At 33.5% G+C, this 19,785-nt stretch overlaps 1 protein-coding gene and 1 pseudogene across 1 annotated transcript; both read right to left on the reverse strand.

Moving 5' to 3' along the window:
- Positions 1–11,289: 11,289 nt before the first annotated feature.
- Positions 11,290–11,731, reverse strand: LOC102600399 (60S ribosomal protein L37-like; annotated as a pseudogene).
- Positions 11,732–17,658: 5,927 nt separating this feature from the next.
- On the reverse strand, positions 17,659–19,282 carry LOC102600727 (F-box/kelch-repeat protein At3g23880-like). Its single transcript, XM_006358364.2, has one exon. The coding sequence runs from the start codon at positions 19,259–19,261 to the stop codon at positions 18,122–18,124; it is 1,140 nt and encodes a 379-aa protein (XP_006358426.1). The 5' UTR covers positions 19,262–19,282; the 3' UTR covers positions 17,659–18,121.
- Positions 19,283–19,785: the final 503 nt, after the last annotated feature.

Raw genomic sequence — 19,785 nt, forward strand, 5'->3', positions numbered from 1 at the left:
GGGGGAAAGGATCACCCAACACTAAAAGCTCACATACCTTGGTAGGGATCACCCCCGACGAAAATCCACGATGATCTCCTCGATTTCCTCTTCTTCTCTTCTTCTTCTCTTCTTCACTCTCAAGAACCCTAACTTTTCACTCCCTTAAAATGGAACAAAATGATCCAAATATAATCCTAACACAACAATATATCCTCAAAAGAATTTGCTAGGGAAAAGACCAAAATGCCCTTAATGATTTCCGGACGGATTTCTTGTCAACTGCCCAACTTTCAAAGGGCCATAACTCGCTCATACGAACTCGGAATTGAGCAAACTCGGCGGCGTTGGAAAGATCATTCCACAAGCTTCACAACCATAACTGGAACTACTTCTAACTCATCCTGAGCTGGAAGTTATGACTGCTCAAAGTTGGCCAAAAACCACTGATTTCCACACTTAGCCAATTTTCCAGATTTTTCAAATCCTTTCCGAAAATGAAAAATTTCAAATTCTAAGCCTCTTCTTAGCTATTTCAAATTGTCGGATGTTACAGCTAAGTTTGCACAATTCTGAGTTTGTATGAGTGAGTTATTCCCCTTGGAAGTTGGGTTGTTGGATTAAGGAAATGTCCAATCCGGAATTTTAAGGGGTATTTTAGTCTTTTCATTTGCCCTATTATTTTAATCCGTTTTTAGGAGTTTAATATGGGTCAAATTAAATTTTAGTCAGTTTTAGAATTTGGGATTTCACGCTAGGGCTAAGGAGAAAGGAGAAGAGAAAAGAATAAGGATAAAGGGGCAAATTCATCAAGATCGATCAAAGAAGTTGGTGTTCGCCAAGGATTTGCTTCTATAATGTATGTGAGACTCTCATAACGTTGGGATCGTTCTCCCACGTGCCAAGCATATTTATTTCAGTTTGGATTTGTCCTAAAAGCATATGAATATTGATGATCTTGATACCTATTCTTGAATTTGACTGAGTTGGGAAGTTTCTGAGTTCGTTACGTCGCATTATAGGATTGTTTCAAGTTAGGTTCTTAGGTACATTTGTTGGGTGTCTGTATCTAAAAGTAATCTGGAAAAAGAACCGAGTTTGGGTGATTTGGGGTTGGAAAACGAAGAAGAAATTTTGTCGGACGAAATTAAGGGGTGGCCGCGCATCGCACGCCTGGTGCCCAGATTTGAACATTTCAGCTTCGCGTCGCGGAGCTGACACGAGGTGTTCTGCCTTAAAAGACATTTTCGGAACCAAAATTTAATTATGCCTCCGCGTCGTGGACCCACTTTCAAATCTTGAGTTTCGGTCTTTTCTTATGTTTAGCTATCTAAAATCATTCCTAAACAACATGAGATCTTTCCAATCACAAATCTTAATCCTTGAATCCATAATTCAATTCAAGGATCAGTTAAGAGTCAAGTCAAGAGCAGTTAAGATCAAAGTCAAGAGAAGTCAAGAGTCAAGTAAGAGAAGTTCATTTCAAGCTTTCATAAGTCTTTTACAAACGTTATAACTTTGTTTTAAGACTTAAGTTTTGAGTTCAGTAAAGAGTACTGTTGAAGTTCTTTTCTTCAAAGAAACATATGAGGACTAAGTATTTCCCAAAGAGATTTAAAATGTTTTACACATTTAAATAAGAGCGGAAATTGAGATTTCCAAAGGGCCTTCGGGCTAGTTTTCAAGAAAAGACTAATAGCTTTCTAAATGAAGCAAGCAGGGAAACTGAGATTTCCAAGATAACCTTTGAGCTAAGTTTTTGAGCACTAATCTCAAATCACAGAAGAAATATGTTTTTTTTTTTTAAAAGACATAAGGGCTAGTATATTTTGGGAGTAGTATTGAGCACCGAATTGGGGACAGCATGAGTTTAGATAACTTACGTCACCATAAAACCATGTAGCCACCATGGGTAGAAAAGGGTCATACTTTTTAGATGAATCCTTTTCGAAATAGACTAGTGGATCCATTAGGCAGTTCAGGTTCTATACCTTTGGCCGGGTATAGGATGCGCTGGCAGCGTGAGGTAGATCGTTGTATCATCACTATAGCTCTTATGTGATGGTTGTCGGTTAGAGAAACTCCCACAAAAGTTATTGTATTTTTATATACATCAGTTTATTGTATTTTTACATACATTTCAGCATTGTTGTATCCTTGTATATACACAGAGTTGACATCATGTTTTTAAACAACCTTTCTGTATATTGTACTTGTTTGAAACTTCTTTATATTGAAATGAGTTCAGTTAAGTATTCATGAGTTGAGAAGAGCCAAGGTAAGTGTTTCTTCCATAATCTCTTTCGAGCCTGTGTTGTTTTAGCATTCCAACTCGCATACTCGTACATTCAATGTACTGATGCCAGCTGGCCTGCATCGTCTTATGATGCAGATACAGGTAACTAAGATCGGCCGTTGATCTAGTGAATAGTTTAGAGTTAGTCGGTGAGCCTCCTTGCATTCCGAAAGATCTATTTTCACTGCTTTCCAGTTTAGTTCATTATGATGTTTTGGGGTCTATCCCGACATCCATCTCAGTTGTTTAGAGGCTTCATAGACAGACAGACAGTCAGTTAGTTAATTCAGTTGTCTTTACTTTTCATTTCCTATGTTAAAGACTTGAGTTTGCCTTAATGGCCAGTTGAATGTTTCTTTTATAACATTCTAGTTACTTCATAAATGTGTATGTGATGAGTTAAGTCTTCCGCTGAGTTAGTAAGCCAGACCAAGGGTTCGCTTGAGGCCAGCAATGGTCTTCGAGTGCCAGTCCCGCCTAGGGTGTAGGCCCGGGGTGTGACAAGTAATGTTGGTAATTGTTGATATTCCTATCAAATGAATGATGATTGACAGAGCCTCTTCATAATTTTTTTTTTAAGTAAACACAAAAAATTAAAGGAAAACTAGAGAATTAAATGATCTACCTTCAAGGTATATATTTTATAAAAGATAAATGATCTTCCTAATTATAGTTGACTGAATTTAAAATTAAGTTACAAAGAATGATAGGCTTTGTACATCATGATTTCAATTTTATTTTTTTTGTTAAAGTAATATCTATAATTTTATGATTATTGCTAATTTTGAGAAAAATAAAATGCTTATTTGTTTACTACATAAATTGCTCTATGCAGTACAAAACATCTTCAAAGTAGAGCAAGGAAAAAAAAGAATAAATAATGGTATTTGCAAACCCCATATAGGATACTTATCATTTTTAAGAACATGTAATTTGTATTTTCTATTTTATAACACATTATATAACTTTAAAATATTGTTCATATACGGTCTTTACAAAAATATTTTTATTTATATGGCCACACGCGCATCGCACGTACCCAGAAACTAGTATATATATATATTGTCGGGTGGCGTAAAAATGAGAATTTTTAAATTTGAAATATTTTTCAAAAATATTTTTTTTAAAAAAAATAAATTGTTGGGGGTGTGGGGGAGGGGGGTTAGGGTTTGGGATGGGGTAAAAATTGAAAATTTAAAATTTTGAATTATTTTTCAAAACAATTTTTTTTGTGGGGGTAGGTGGTAGGAGGTAGGGGTGGTAGGGGTTGGATGAGGTAAAAATAATCTTAAAATTTAAAATATTAATACCACAACTTGTTTATATAGACCCAATCACAAATAGGAACAAATATGTCATAGGCATGATACATAAATATGCCCTTTAACTTGACATCATTTCATATTTATGTCCTCCAACTTTGAGTGTGCACAAGTAGACATTTTAACTTGTATAAAATTGAACAAATAGACACACGCGTCCTACGTGGCATCCTACATGGTAATTTGCATCCTATGTGGCTTCCTACGTGTATTATGTCACATAGGACTCATGTGTCTACTTGTTCAACTTTATACAAATTTAAGTGCCTACTTGTGTATACCCAAAGTTGGAGTACATAAATGTGAAATGAGGTCAAGTTAAAGGGCACATTTATATATTATGCCTAAGTCATATTTGTTCCTATTTGTGAATGGGTCTATATAAACAAGTTGTGTTATTTCAATGGATTAATAGTCGTTATGGGTCCTAACGAATCGTTTTTGAGATGTTGTGTTAGTTTAGAGGATAATAGATCATCGCTGGTTGGTAGCCTAGATGAAACAAGGATATTCACAGACTTACCTACTGCTGTTGTGACACCAAATATCGACAATTATCAACAGTTCTCCGAGAATCACTCTTTAGACTATTTTTTCACCTCAATTTGAACTGATCTGCATGGCCGTGAATGCTAAAGATAACCACTACCTTGTAAACATCATATCCAAAACCATATACTAGCCCAAGGCAATATCCCAAGGTAGTTTTAGGATAAGACTATTCCATAGAAAAAATTGTGTCCCGACTGACAAGACAAATCAATCTATTGACAGAACCTTCAATCGAAACATAACATGGAACTTGCCTGCGAATAATCCACGTCTTTTGCCTCAGTAACAGACTCATTAAATAAAGAGCTAAGACTACAAGCTCTAAAGGTGTGCTTATGACTTATACTCATCATAATTTGGGGTGGTAAATTATTCAAATTGACAACTATTTTTGAACAAGTTTTTTTAGTATACATGACAACTAACAAGGAACGGATGAAGTATCTATTATCTACTTTTACCAGGCAGCAATAGGGTTAAATTGGTCACTCAATAATATAGATTTCAGGGAGTAAATTATGTGTTTGCAGAGCCTTTGGATTCCTGTTTCCACACCTGGGCAGAGTGACCTCTATTCCTGTATTGAAGAAAGTGCACCAATGTATTTGCAGGAAAACGACGTCCTCGAGCACGAGGTTTGACTTTATAACTCTGTCATAACACCAGCTGCAGTGAAGAGATCCTTTTTTATGTTTAAAATGATTCACAACAGTATCCCTACTACATGCTCTTGTTGTAGGGATACTAGTTAAGGAGACTTACAGTTTCTCCTTAACAATTACTACTCATGTAATCGTATATATAGTAACTTTGAAGTTACGTATGCTCAAGGGTCTTAACTGTATCTAATTCTAAGACAAAACATCTAATTCTAAGACAAAACTATATGCAACTTAACTTCCCTTTTCGACAAACCACATACGTACTTTGAGGCCTTAAAATGAAACTACAATAGTAAATTCACATGAGCTGAAGAGAAAAACAGAACACCGAATGTATTGATATTTCAAATTTGAACATATTTGACAATCTAGCCTGAAAATCTAATAACTTTTATAGTTGAGTGACTTTTGAGTTGAAAATGAAAGTTGCGTAACTTTCTGTGAAAATAATTGATAGTTGAGTGAGTTGAGTGACCATCAAAGTTATTAACTCCTTTTACAGATGAAACAGTGCATTTCGAGATGAAGTAATTGCATCACCAATCCAATAAAAAATAAAATTTGTCCCTCTTTCTAATGGCCAGCTTTCCACTTTCGAACTCTACCAGATGCCAGTTCTGATTTTCCCAATCAAATTTGTAGGTTGTTACTTCTTGTAATTTATTACGCGAAGGCTTGCTGCTTTCATGAGAAGCAAAATGACTCGAACTCTTCATATTCAATAAACAATCCATAAAACATGAAATCATTTTATTAGTTGTGAAAAGGATGACTTTTCTAGGATGGCAATTCCATTGCAAATTCGCATCCACAAAAATCTTAGGAATTTTCTCTCCTCTACACTCTAGTGATACCAAATTTGGAGCATTGATAATATCCAACATAGGATACCCTTCCCCAGCGGCAAAATAGTACAAGTGTTCAAGAGTTGGTGCTTCAATTTTAACGTGTTGGTTTGTAAATGTCTTAATAGTAACTGACTTGATCCTTTGAAGATTCAACAACTCAATCTTTTCCAACCCACGACAATGCTCAAGGATGAGACTGACAATCAAAGAACATCTATTAAGTAGAGTCTGAAGCATGTTATCGTCTAAACTTATAGAAGAAAGAGAAAGCTTTCTCAATGAATTGTAGTTCGCCACACCACTAGATAACGGAACAAGCTTCAAATCAAAACCCCTCAGAACCAATTCTCTTAAAGATTTGGCTGCCAAGATTGTGAAAATAGGTAAGATGTATAATGTATACCGAGGAACTCTAAATACAATATCTTTTACACCGCTCTGAAGTGCAATGTCAAGCCACTTATCAAACAAAGGGAAAATTTCTTCGGAAAAACTAGTGTCAGATAATTCAAACTTTTCTATAGGTATTTTTTCATCCCGATATCTCTCTATGATACTATCCACTTTTTTCATATTGTCGTTAAAATAATCAAATTCGAATTCCAAATTGGGATGAGTCGACCAGGCTCGTAGCCATGTTTTGGAGAGAACGCTCATCTTGGTTGCTTCTTTAAAACTGAGAAAAGAGAGTATTTTGTGAATGAGACAATCAGACAATATGTCAGATGTGGCTCTCATTGTGATTAGTTGGTTGATCTCTCTGGAAAAAGTATTAGGGTTTGTCCTATTAGGTGATTCTTGAATTTATAGCTTATGCTTTCGTTAAAGCATAATTTTCCTTAAATTCTAGGGAAGAGGGTCTCCTATAAACCCTAAACTTTGTGATTTATAACTAATATACCCCTTGTTATGAAAATAACTCATATATATACCCTTTTCATAATCCATATATAAAACTCGTTTTATCAATTTATTTTGATACGCGAGATATCCTGGGATTAAGTTTATACAACGTTTGATTGACAGTATAAATTTATTCCGGTCAAAGAAAACAATACAAATTAGAAGTATAATATCTGTATGCCTTCCAAAAGAGTTTTATTTTAAGTAGGAAACAGAAACGGACGGTTTTCTGCTCAATTTATCAAATATCAAGACTACACTTTTCGGTTACAAAAGAGTATGGTATTAAAGAATCTTGGATAAAGATGTTTGTGTTTGTATTTAAGGTGCCTTTTTAGTTTCAAATTTCTTATGTTTGGACAAAATTTCTTGTTGAAGGATGAGTCAATCAGATATCCAAAGTTTAATAAGTCAGTCTTGTTTCTGCCTAGTCAATTTGCCTTACTTTCTCCGGTTTTACAAAATGAACAAATCATAAACACAACAATATTCAGATGGACGCATATAGTTGATATTTTCTCTTTGATCAGAGATAGGTTGCCTCTAAATCATTTGGTATCAGACATTCATACAATCTTCAAATTCGTCTTTCATCAAATCATACAATCTTCAAATTCGTCTTTCATCAAATCATACAATCTTCAAATTCGTCTTTCATCAAATCATACAAATTCGTCTTTCATCAAATCATATTCAAATTCGTCTTTCATCAAATCATACAATCTTCTGATTACGGATTGCATCTTCTTGCAACGTCTAGACTCACATCGTGTAGTTCAACGGGCAAGCTTCCTTTCAAAACACCTTTTTCTGCAACAATTTCCAACTCTTTTTAAGTGTAAGGAATGGACGGAAATAAGGATTGGTATGGTGCTTGACATAGTCACCCACTTTCTCAAGTTGAGTTGTCACTACTATTCTACTTCTATTCTCACCATCTGGGAGAGATAATCCAATAAGCTTTTCCGCAACATATCAGCAAGTTCGCCAACCTCATCTACCTTGATCTGAAACCAGTAACTTGGCTGAAAATATCTTGTAATAGCTCTCTCCGGTTATATGTTTGGGAAATGTTGTACCATGCTCGAACATCAAAATGAGAAACAATGATTTCATTATTATACAACAATTCCTCCATTCCAACAATTGGTATGACATCTAGCTCATTTATCCCTCGAGTCAGAGACTGAATTATTTTGAGTGTGCTGATACAGAGAACTGCAGCTTCTATTTTATCTCTTAAAAGATACAAAATTCACAGATATCATAAGTCTAAAACAGAACATATGCAACTTAACTTCTCTTTTTTATGCTCTGCTCTGTGTCGAAAATGTTTGATTCAGTAGAACTCATTGATTATATGTTACATTCACCATTTGCGCTAACTATTACTAAGTAACCCTCACTTACAAATTTTTTTGCTGAACGGAATAGACAAAGCCATATATATTTCTTTTCAGTTCTGTTATCTCAAATTTGCTAGGCTACAGCTTCAACCTATTCTGGTGCTCTCAATTCTGATTTTAATTTTCAGCAACGAGAAGTATAAGTAAAATGAAGGCGAATGCACGACAAATTAAAAGGTGATTGTCTTTCTGAGACACCCATGGAATAGAATGTTAAGAAAGTTCGTTAAAAGAAAACCAATGTTGGCATCATCGCGTAATTGTGGAACAAAAACTGGTGCAGCAACTTTTGAACATAAGTTCCCATAGACAGGGTCTCACTCAGAACTCTACTGTGAGCGGAATGTTTCAAAATGGAGACGGGAAACGGCCTCGAGGATAGGGGCACATATGACTTACCAAAACATCTGCCGAACGACATCTATAAGTGGTGCAGCAACTTTTGAACAAAACTGAAGTCTATTCAAACTGTTAAGCATACAAATACTGAAGTGTTACAGCTCTGCTTATATCTTAAAGCTGCATAAGCTGGTTCATGAACTCTTTTTAGAGAGACATGAAAAAAGATTAACTAAAGTGCAATTCTATACTCGTGTGAAATAAGAGTTTCATAGCAATAGAATGAACTACATCACCACTATAATGTAAAGGAAACACCAAACATACTTACTGTCATTCTGTATATCAAAAATAGAATGAACTACATCACCACTATAACGTAAAATAAACATCAGAAACAGAAAAACAGAACACCAATTTGCACATAGAAATAGAATGAACTACATCACCACTCTAACGTAAAATAAAATTTCTCCCCCTCCTTAAGGATCCTTGTTGCCCGCTCCTCACTTCTGAACTCAACAAGCTGCCAACTTGAATCTAATTTGTAGACTTTCACTTCTTTTAATTGACTATGCAAAGACTTGCTTTCATTAGTAGTTGAATGACTCAGACTCTTCATATACATTAAACGGTCCATGAAAGATGCAATTGTTTTACTAGTTGACTCAAGGATGAGTCTCTTAGGATAACAACTCCATTGAAAATTAGCATCCACGAAAGTCTCAGGAATTTGATCTCCCTTATACTCTAGTGACACCAAATTTGGAACATCAAGCATATCCAACATAGAAGACTGTTTCGGAACACTAAAATAAGACAAGTGTTCAAGTGTTGGTGCTTGAATTTTAACACGCTGCTTTCTACCTTTCCAAATGGAAATTGACTTGATATTCTGAAGATTGACCAGTTCAATCTTTTCCAACCCATCACAATAATCGCATACGAAACTGACAATCAGAGGACAACTATTAAGTAGAGTCTGAAGCATTTTTTCGCTTAATGTAACAGAAGACAGAGAAAGTAATCTCAAAGAATTGCAGTTTACGACTCCGCTAGATAACGAAGCACGCTTTAGATGACAACCCCACATAACCAATTCTCTTAAAGATTTTGTTGCCAAAATTTTGAAAATAGGCAAGCGGTATGATGAATATTTAGGAACGTTAAAGGCGAGATCTTTCACACCATTCTGAAGTGCAATATCGAACCACTTATCAATCAACGGAAAACCTTGAGAGGAAGAATCAAAGTATGATAATTCAAACTTTTCTATAGGGATTATTCCATCCCTATATCTCTTCATGATATTATCCACTATATCTAAATTGTTTCCGTAATAATCAACTATGACATCTAAATTGGGATGAGTCAGCCAGGCTTGCAGCCATGTTTTAGAGAGAATACTCAGTTGTGCTGCTTCTTTAAAACTAAGAAAACAGAGTATTTTGCGAATCACACATTCAGGTAATATGTCAGCTGTCTCTCTCCTTATAGTCATATAATTGTTCATACATACCTTAGGAACCTGTTCTTCTACTTCGGTGCTGCTCGAAAACTCGGTAATCAGCTCTTTGTCTCGCTTCTCCACTTCCCACTCAAGTCTTTCGGTAGATTCAAACATTCTTTCGACCAAAATTTTGTCCTCAGTTACTTTCTCCCTTTAGAGATTTCTACAATACATGTTCTTCCATTTATAAATATTGGTATACGTAATTCAAAGAGATAAGTATTGAAAACATCTTAAACGTGATGCAAATTATTATTTCATCCCTGAACTATTATGACAGCCTTAAAAACACCCTCTTACTTTACTAACCGAACTTAAATACACCTCCATAAATACACCCCTAAATTCTCGTCAAGTTTAGGGTGTTTTGGACACTTCTCTCAACTTTTTACTATGAGCCTCCTACAAAAGGTTGAGACCACTTATTATGTCATGTGGCAGATCCGGGTGTTTAGTTAGTCAAGTAGAAGAGTGTTTTTAAGACCGACAATAGTTTGAGGACGAAACTAATAATTTATGTCAAGTTCAAGGTTGTTTTCAATACTTATTTCTAATTTAAAATTTTTAAATAAGGAAATTAGTAGTATAAGGCAACTTGGACACTACATGTGAATATTCAGAATTTAATTAGGATTATAACTCTGTTTTCCTGTAATAGGCTTTAAATAGTTAAAACTAAAGGTTTTATTTTGGGAAAATTGGATATTGCTGAATATCCGAATCTGAAATCTTTAGAGTTATTTGGCCCTTGTTATTCAAGAAGGGTTAACACTGGCAGAAGTGAATCCTTGAGGGACCTGAAGATTAATAATTTGCTCATTTGTTATTGTCAGAAAATTGAAGTAGATGCTCCAAATTTGGTATCACTCGAGTATGAAGGAGATGATATTCCGCAGCTTAAACTTGCAAAAGAATCAAGCAATTTCAAGAAGTTAACTCTTAATTTCCGCAATTACTCTTTGAATGATGGGTGGTTTTGTCGGTTGATGGAATTTCTATTAAATTCGGAATTTCTATCAGATTCTAGCTCTTGGTCTCAAGTTTCACTTCATATTTACAGTTGTGATGGGATCAATATGGAGTATTTGAAACAACACTATAGAATTGCTATCCCACAAGTGAAAGTTTTAGATGTAATTATAGAGTCAAGAGACGATTTCCCAACATTTGTGGATGCTTTGTTGTGGTGTTTTCGTCCTAGGAGACTCAACATATCATCATCATTCAAAATGATTATATATCTCATCAATCAATTACTATATAGGAAGAATTCGAGTCATTCTACTTCTCATGAAAACAAGCCTCAACTTAATCAATTAAAAGCCTACAAGTTTGACGGGAAGAATGGGAGTTGGCATCCTATGAATCCCAGGAGCATGAAGCTGATAACCGGGGACCCTAACGAAATGGAGAAATTTTATTTTTTATTTTTCTTTTTTTATTTTTTATTTTTTTTCTTAAACAACAATAACTTCAATCTAACAGATGAGAGGTAATATTCCAGAAACAAATATTCAAAACTTCGATTCATCAGTGAAATGGAAGGCAAAATCATAATAAAACAATGTCAAACTGCCTCTTTAGAAACTTAAGCGGCTGCAGCAGTGCCCTTCTTCCTTGGAGCTGCTTCAGTTCCTTCTCTGAAGTTAGTCTTAAACCTGCGGGGAACATTGCGGAGATACCTCATGCGACCAGTTCCAGTGGTCTTTCTTCTAAGTGCCTTGACGCTCCAGTTATATTTTCTGAGACGAGCAGCAGGGTAAGCACAAGCTGAACAACGACTCTTCTGGATGTGGAAGCTACGACGACCACATCTAACTCACAGTGTGCGTGTCTTGTTCCTCCTCTTACCGAAACTTCCTGTTCCTTTTCCCATTTGTGCAGCTTTTCCTTAAGCTTCGACAATGTCTTGTCTAGAATTTATTAAATTGGTTATTCTATTGCAAATTTTTGCACAGTGTCCCCTCCTTGTGTATGACAAAAGTGTTGATAATATTAGCCCAAGGAATTTCACCACTTCCTCTGCATAACATGAGTAATTGCCTTCATTTAGTGAATTATCTCAGCATAGGACCGACCTCATTCGAGAAAAGCACAAGGATTGTTCCGTAAGCTCAAACCTAAGACTGCACCACATCCTTTGGTGGTATGCAGTCTCCCAACTTACTACCAAGAATAATGCCTTTTCCTAGAGAAAGTTCATGCAATTGCCAATCTTGTAAGCATTTAATTAATATACTGAACATCCAGTACCAAGAAATGTATATTGCTTACTGAGCTCATTTTTGGAGATGGCGCTCTCAATGGAATTCTTTCCATTTTTCGTACTCGAACACAAAATATCTAGACAAAAACTCATTTATTATATCGATATCTCTTTCCTTAATCTAGTCTTTTTTATTAGTATCATCTAATTAGGAAAAAAAAATATTTGGTAAAAAATCTTCCTCATTAACCCCTCAAAGAATTCTATAGGTATAATACCCTATATAAAAAAATAAGGGCATTTATGTCATTTGGTACTGTTTCAAAAAGAAATAAGCTGTTTGGTTGTTATTTTGACCCAATGGAGTTATTTAAAAATAAAATTTGGGCTAAAACCCTATTGGAAAAGGTGCGTCTGGCAGCAATCAAAAGATTCTTGAAAGCAAAAGAGAACAAATTGGGTAAAGTTAATAAACTTAATTATATATTTAAATTCGTAGATTTCATGACTATCGAGTTGGGATTGTAAGTTAGAGAAATAAGGGTCAAAGCGATAGAGAAATCTATTAAAGTATTATGATTTGACTGAGTACGTTAAATGTTTGGATAAACTTTTATAGTTCATCATAAACCAAAGAAGAGTTGATTTACACTGAGGTTAGTTTTGTTTATTATAGTGTGAATGAATCATCAATGAGGCTGTTTAGCGGGATCTGAAGCACCTATTTAATATAAACTGACAGATTGAGAGTCTATCATGAACCTTGAAGATTGGGTATTCTGAATTTAGTATGAATTAGCCTAAACGAAGAAAGTAATACGAGATTATCATGATGTGATTATAGATTGATCGAGGAAGACTAATGGATTGCTTGAGGTGACAAGTATGGTATCTCAACACGAGTACTGTGAGTAGTAATCTTACCACAATTTGTATTTCACAAATTTCATGATTTTTACATGGCGTATAAAGTAAATGTGTTACCGACTGTTTTGAACTTGCATGTGGGACATGTCTTTTACTGGATATGATACTAAAAATATTATTTGAGATGATCTCATTCTTACAAGATATGATTACTGTTATTGAAAATATTTCTCACTTATTTGAGAAATAGTATTTTGACAGGTGATTGTTAAACTTGAAAGGATATATGATTTGATAAGATTTAAATAGTTTGTTCGATTTTGAAATGCTTCTACTGAATCACAAGAAAAATATAAATGGGAGTAGACCTTGATGAATCTCGTAGCTAACGATGGGTACGTTAGACCTGGTGCACCTTGTAGTTACTGATTACTGATAAAGCCCTTGCTAGTGGGAAGGTAGAACTAGTGTACTGTTACTAATATCCCTCGAGTAGGGATCTACTGATATGAATATTTAACTCCTTTATGAGGAGTTCACTGTTATTGGTTACTTCTTAAAGAGAAGACCACACTGATTACATGATTCATCCTTGGAAACCTCCCAGCTATAAGATTTGATATGGAAATGTTTTTCTGAGTTTACTATTAAGTATTTACATTAATTTTTGCTTATATGAGGCACATAAGATTGAATATTGTATTGTTTCTGAAAAGGCATTATTTCATCATTTTGATTATTATACTAGCATGTTTTCTGACTTGTCCCTCATTAAAATGATTGTGGTTAAGTATTATTACTCACTGAGCTAGCGTCTCACTCCTCGCTAATTTTTTTACAGAGATAGGTGGTATTGAAGAGGATTTCATTAACTAGAGAGTGTGATTTGGTAGCATCTGGTGAGCTCCGCATTGCTTCGCGTGGCAAGAGAACTATTGATTTGCTATGGTTTATTTAGTTTCTTTAAAAAACTCTTAGAGTCGCTCCATTTGTCATTCCTTTGATTTGAGTCATGATTAGTCCTTCGTATTATAGTCAAGTGACTAGTTTGGAACTTCTCTTTTGTAATTTGGAGATGAATTGGGTTTATTGCGTGACAATTAGATCATTGAAGGATATTATGTTGTGGCTTATAGTTGCTATTGGTTATGTGGTGAATTTATGAGACAGGAAAAATTCAGAATAGGCCTAAAAACAAAGGAAATTCTGCCCGATTTTCTGTAGATTTATGTTAAGGTTTGCTTTGGGATTCTTTCCCCTTAGCGCCGGTCACGGACCTAATTCGGATCGTGACAATATGGATAGCCTATTCAGAAATCTTCCTAACTAAACAAATTAGAAGATCAATTTTTTGTAGTAATTAATAAGATTAATTAAGACAAAAAATAAATTTCATTCCTTTGAATGTTTTTCTTTCCATAAATACATATATGCCATCAAAAACACCTAGATGAACAAATTAAAACTTTTCAAAATGGTTAATCACTCCTTAGTAAAGATCATCTTCTTTTTATTTATCATTATGCCTTACAACATTGATGAAGAGAAGTACGAGGTGCGAATTTGGAATTTTCTTAATACTCATGAGCCTTCTTCTCAACTAGAAGTTCATTGTGCATCTGGAGACAACGATCTATTGAATTTCTAACTTATTTTCTCATGTTTGGTTGGTGAGTAGAAAATATTTTTTAATGTTTGATTTGGGATTGAAAAACATTTTTAGAAAATATCTTGTATTTTTTGCTTGAGACTAGAAAATACTCTTTAAGAATATAATTTCTGACCCAAAAATTAACCCCGATAATCGATCTAGGACCCAACCTTGACACCTGAACTAGGACACGACCCCGACAACCATTCCAAAATCTGACCCTAAGATCTGACCCAAGACCTGATCCACACTTCTGAACATAAAATATTTTTTTTTAAAAATAAATTGATGGGGGACAGGGAAGGGGGCGCTGAGGGGCTTGCTGGGTAGGAATAGTGTAAAAAAGAAATTTTAAAAATTTGAAATATATTTTAAAAACAAGTTTTTTTTTTGTTTTTTTTATGAGGGCGTAGCTAGGGTAGGGATAGCGTAAAAAAATGAAATTATTAAAATTTGAAATATTTGTCAAAAATAAATTTCTTTAAAAAAAATTGTTTCAGAAAAAAAAGGAAAGAGTAAAAAATTTCAAAAAAAAGGGAGGAGAGAGAAAAAGAGAATATGGTTATTCAATATTTGAGGAAGAAAATTATAAAAAAGGAGAAAGATAAGGAAGAAAAAATATTGAGGGGAGATATTTTAGGAAGAAAATTAAAAAAGAGAGTTTTTTAGGGTCAAGAAAACGTTTTTTAATCCATTTATTATATTTTGGTATTTTTTTGTTTTTATTTTGTTTTTATTTTTATTTTTATTTTGTTTGGTCTTATAAAGATTTTATTGCTATGTTACAAGTCAAACTACTTTTATAAATGAGTAATTTGGGTGCTTAAATTGTATAGTTAGGTTTTCTCTACATATATAGTGGCGTAACCACATGTATTTGAGGGGTGTCGACCGATTTTATAAAGATTTTATAATTGATGAGAAAGTTGATTTTAGTTATATGTTCATAACATCATAATGTAATCAAATATGTACTAACTTTTTAGTATCACCAAGTTAATTTACATGGTGTAGAATGTGGTGTAACCTTTGTGTCAAGTTCAAATTTTAATAACAATAACAATTAAAAATAATTGGTGGATTTGTTGGTTAAAAAATAATGGTGATTTGGATTTAAAGTTGCAATATGTTATAGTGTATATATTTTGATGTATGATATGACTGATTTTCTGGTGATATGTTGGTTTAGAACTATAAAAGATATTGATGTTTAATTGATGGTAAAATTGATTTTAATTATATGTTACAACCCTATATAACACCATAATCTAGTCAAATATGTACCAACTTTTTAGTATCATCAAATTAATTTACATGGTATACAATATGATTTAGCCTTGGTGTCAAGTTCAAATTAATTTAATTCAATTTTACAATAATTAATGAATTATACCAAATTGTAACCAAATAAATTTAAAAAATAAATAATTACATTGATGATAAATGTAATTTTTGATTATATGTTCCGGCCTACATTCATGTAAAAAATGATTTTTTTTAAATGTAGGGAGAGAAATAAAAAAGAACAGAGAAAATTTTTGAAAAACAAAAGGAAAAATTGTATGAAATAACAAACTATTAATTGAAATTAAATGCTATAGCTATAGTTTGTTTTATTTGTAATTCGCAGCAAACATTTCATGTTTTTGCCATCTGACGGGACCCATAACGCATTCGGTATACAAATACAGATTTTTAGTTTGTTTAGACAAATTCAGTTTGTTGTTTGTATATTAATCCCATTCGGTATACAGTTGTTTGTATATATGACCCATTCGGTATACAAGTACTATTTTTTAGTTTATTTATACAAATTCAATTTATTGTTTGTATACCGAAATATATATACAAATACCGAATTTAATTGTTGTTATTTTTAGTTTGTTTTATACAAATTCAATTTGTTGTTTGTATACCGAAATATACAAATACTGAAATATATGTATATGTATACCATTGAATTCAATTTGTTGTTTGTATACCGAAATATATAATATTGAATTCAATTTGTTGTTTGTATACCGAAATATACAAATACTGAAATATATGTATATGTATACCAAAATATACATATTAATAGCCATAGCAAACTTTATGTTTGCTATGGATCGCAATTATACAAACTATAGCTATAACATACAAATATGATTTTTATGTTTGCTAAACCTAAAATTTACTCAAAATAAAATGGAGGTAGAAAATGGTAAAAAAAAGAAAAGAAAAAAAAAAGGAGAAAGAGACGAGTGAAGAAAGAGAGAGAGGGAGAGAAAAATAGGAAAGAGAAAGAATTTAGAACAAAAAAGGAGGAGAGAGAAAAAGAGAATCTGCTTATCTAATATTTCAGGAAAAAGATTAGATTAGTGGAGAAAGATAAGGAAGTAAAAATATTGAGGGGAGTTATTTTAGGAAAAAGATTAAAAAAGAGAGATTTTTAGGGACAAAAAAGAAAGATTTTTTTTAATCCCCATTATATTTTGTTTTAAAAAAAATATATTGTTTTGTTTTGTAAAGATTTTATTATTACGTTGGTGAAAAGTCAAATTAGTATATATATAGTGGTGTAGCCACATGTAGTTGAGGGGTGTCGACCGACAATCTTTCGTCAGAAAATACTATGTAGCTAGATTTTTTTTCTTTTTTATGTATATATATTACATATTTACACTTCATGGCTCCTATGTGATTCTACTTCTTTATATATTGACACCTCTTGGTAGAATTTTGGCTCCACCACTAACATATATATATTATATACGTGAAAAAGATTAATTAACTAAGCTAGATTTTTTTAATTTGATACATTATCCGCAAATAATGGTCCTTGTCCCTACGTAAATATCATGTTTTTTGTCTACAACTCATCAGACTCTAAGGCAATATGTTTTTTTTATTCTTATAACTCATTCTGACTTCTGAGGCCTCCATTCGAATTTGGCATGGGTAGTATCACCCTTGTGCTTTTTCAAAGTGTACGATATTTGGCGAAACTATATATCTCATGCCAAAATTTAAAAATATTGTTCTCGTAAAAGTTGTTTTTTTCATGTAGGAAGTAAAAGGACAAACAAGATCTCCAAGCAGATGTGGTGTAAATGCATGTGTCCATTAAATATGCAATGTCTTTATTCCAGAATCAAAATTGAACAACCCTTGAGCAAAAAATAAATAAAGTGGAACTCTTTCAGGTCATTACTTAAACAATTGTGTCCATTTGAGCTTCTGCAACCTTCATTCCTGTTGTATCCTCAGTTCCTCTGTTTTCCCTTGTTAAGTTTGTTTCAGTCGAAAAAATTAATGAAATCGTCCTAGATCAAAAACAACTCTAACAAGGACCTAAGCTAAGATTTCCAAGTCCTTGGCGCTTCTTTGTTTTTTACACTGTCTAGAGGCATAACATCTGCTCAATAAGAGAAACAATTTCTAGGCCCATTTAGCATGAAGTTGAAGACAAAATTATTGTTACATGAAAATGGAGCATAAGGGAAAAAGACTAACAAGGCAGCATAGTTTATAAAATAAGCATAATTCAACAACACTTGACAAGAAACTACTCTTACAAGTTATTTGTTACTTCGTTGTTTCACAACCTCAGTCCCATTTTTGTTGCATCTTCAGTCCCTACCTCAGAAAAAGGACAAACTAGGCTTTCAATGTAGATTTCCGCCTCATCCCAATTATTAGAGTTAATAACCTTTGAAGATCTGAGCGGGTCACCCTTTAGATTGTATATCATGAAAGTTGATCCAAATACAACCAAAATTTCACTTCCACTTGCCAAGTGTAAACGTATTTGCCCAAGATATCCATACACCAATTGATCATCCGGCATCTTGATAGTAAACATCTTCGTCCAAGATTCTTTAACTCCATACTCCTTCATAAGCCAAACATCTAACATATATGGGTCGTCACAATCACACAAGACCGAAAGATTACTTCCCAACACTCCCAAGCTCAAAACCACACCTCTTGCTCCTTTCCAATAACAGGGTAGTTCCATCTCTCCCCATTTCCCATCAGCCAAATCAATAGAAATGATGCTTCGTTTCATACACAGTTTAGGACCAATAATAGTATTCCAATGAAGTTTCCCATCCACAAACCTACCTGACTGCTGTAGTGGCACCATACTTGCACAATTATCAACCGTTCTCCAGGAATCACTTTTTAGACTATATCTTTTTACCTCAATTGGAAGTGAAAAGTCATATCTCGCAAAAATAACGACTATGTTATAATCATCATGGAACTCATCATATCCAAAACCATATGATTGCTTGATGCAATACCCAAAAGTAGTTTTAGTTTTAGGATTAGGCAACTTCTTGTACTTTCTAATTGATGGATTCCATAGAAACAATTCCTTCTCCCGACTAACAAAACAAATCAATCCATTGACAGAACCTACAATATAAACACCACATGGAAATTGCCTGGGATAATCCAAGTCGTTTGCCTCGTTAAATGCGTTATTAAATAAAGAGTTAACACTACAATCTCGAAAGCCATACACAGTACGTTCAAACATCATAACCTTATGGCGGGTGTATTCGCTGTTATTGGCATTTAAGCTGAGATGAGTTTTGACAAATTCAGGACTAGAGATCAAAGCAAACCAAGATTTTGAAGCGCACCTAAATTTCAAGAGGGATTTTACTGGAAGCCTCAAGAGGATTTCAATAACCAGTTCGGTTGGCAGATCAAGAATCGAATTTTCCATCGTTGCTGATGAAAATTGAGAATCGATTTTACTTATATGAATCTCTTTGTACATATACTAAAACCTTATTCGTATAAAACTCCTTTTATTAATTTGTTTTGGTTGATTCCTAATACGAGTCGAACTAATTAATACTTGATACTTAATTCACATATATTTTTTAATTATTTTGAAATAAAATTCAAATATTTAGAAGTTACATAAAATATAAAATAGTTAACCATTCAAAATACATAGGGGAAACTACATAAATGGACCATAAAATTCAAAAAAATTACAAGTTCTTACCCAAAGTCCAAACCCAAAGTAATTCCGGAAATACCTATTTTTTCTCAGAAATAATTACAGCTCATACCCCATTCATTAAGGCTGATAATTTTCATCAAGGTTTTTGAGTGAAAAAATACCATCCATAATTAAAATAATAACGATGTATACATATTTGAGATCTCTTATAAGAATTTTGTCTTAGGCCAATAATTTTATTGAGACTCTTTGATCATCAAACTCGTTTGTGAGATAAC

Source organism: Solanum tuberosum, unplaced genomic scaffold (assembly GCF_000226075.1).
Source record: "Solanum tuberosum cultivar DM 1-3 516 R44 unplaced genomic scaffold, SolTub_3.0 scf00263, whole genome shotgun sequence".
NCBI lineage: Eukaryota > Viridiplantae > Streptophyta > Magnoliopsida > Solanales > Solanaceae > Solanum > Solanum tuberosum.

What these genes read in the sequence shown, in the direction of transcription:
- LOC102600727 (XM_006358364.2), bottom strand. Translation starts at nt 19,261, where the DNA reads ATGGAAAATTCGATTCTTGATCTGCCAACCGAACTGGTTATTGAAATC.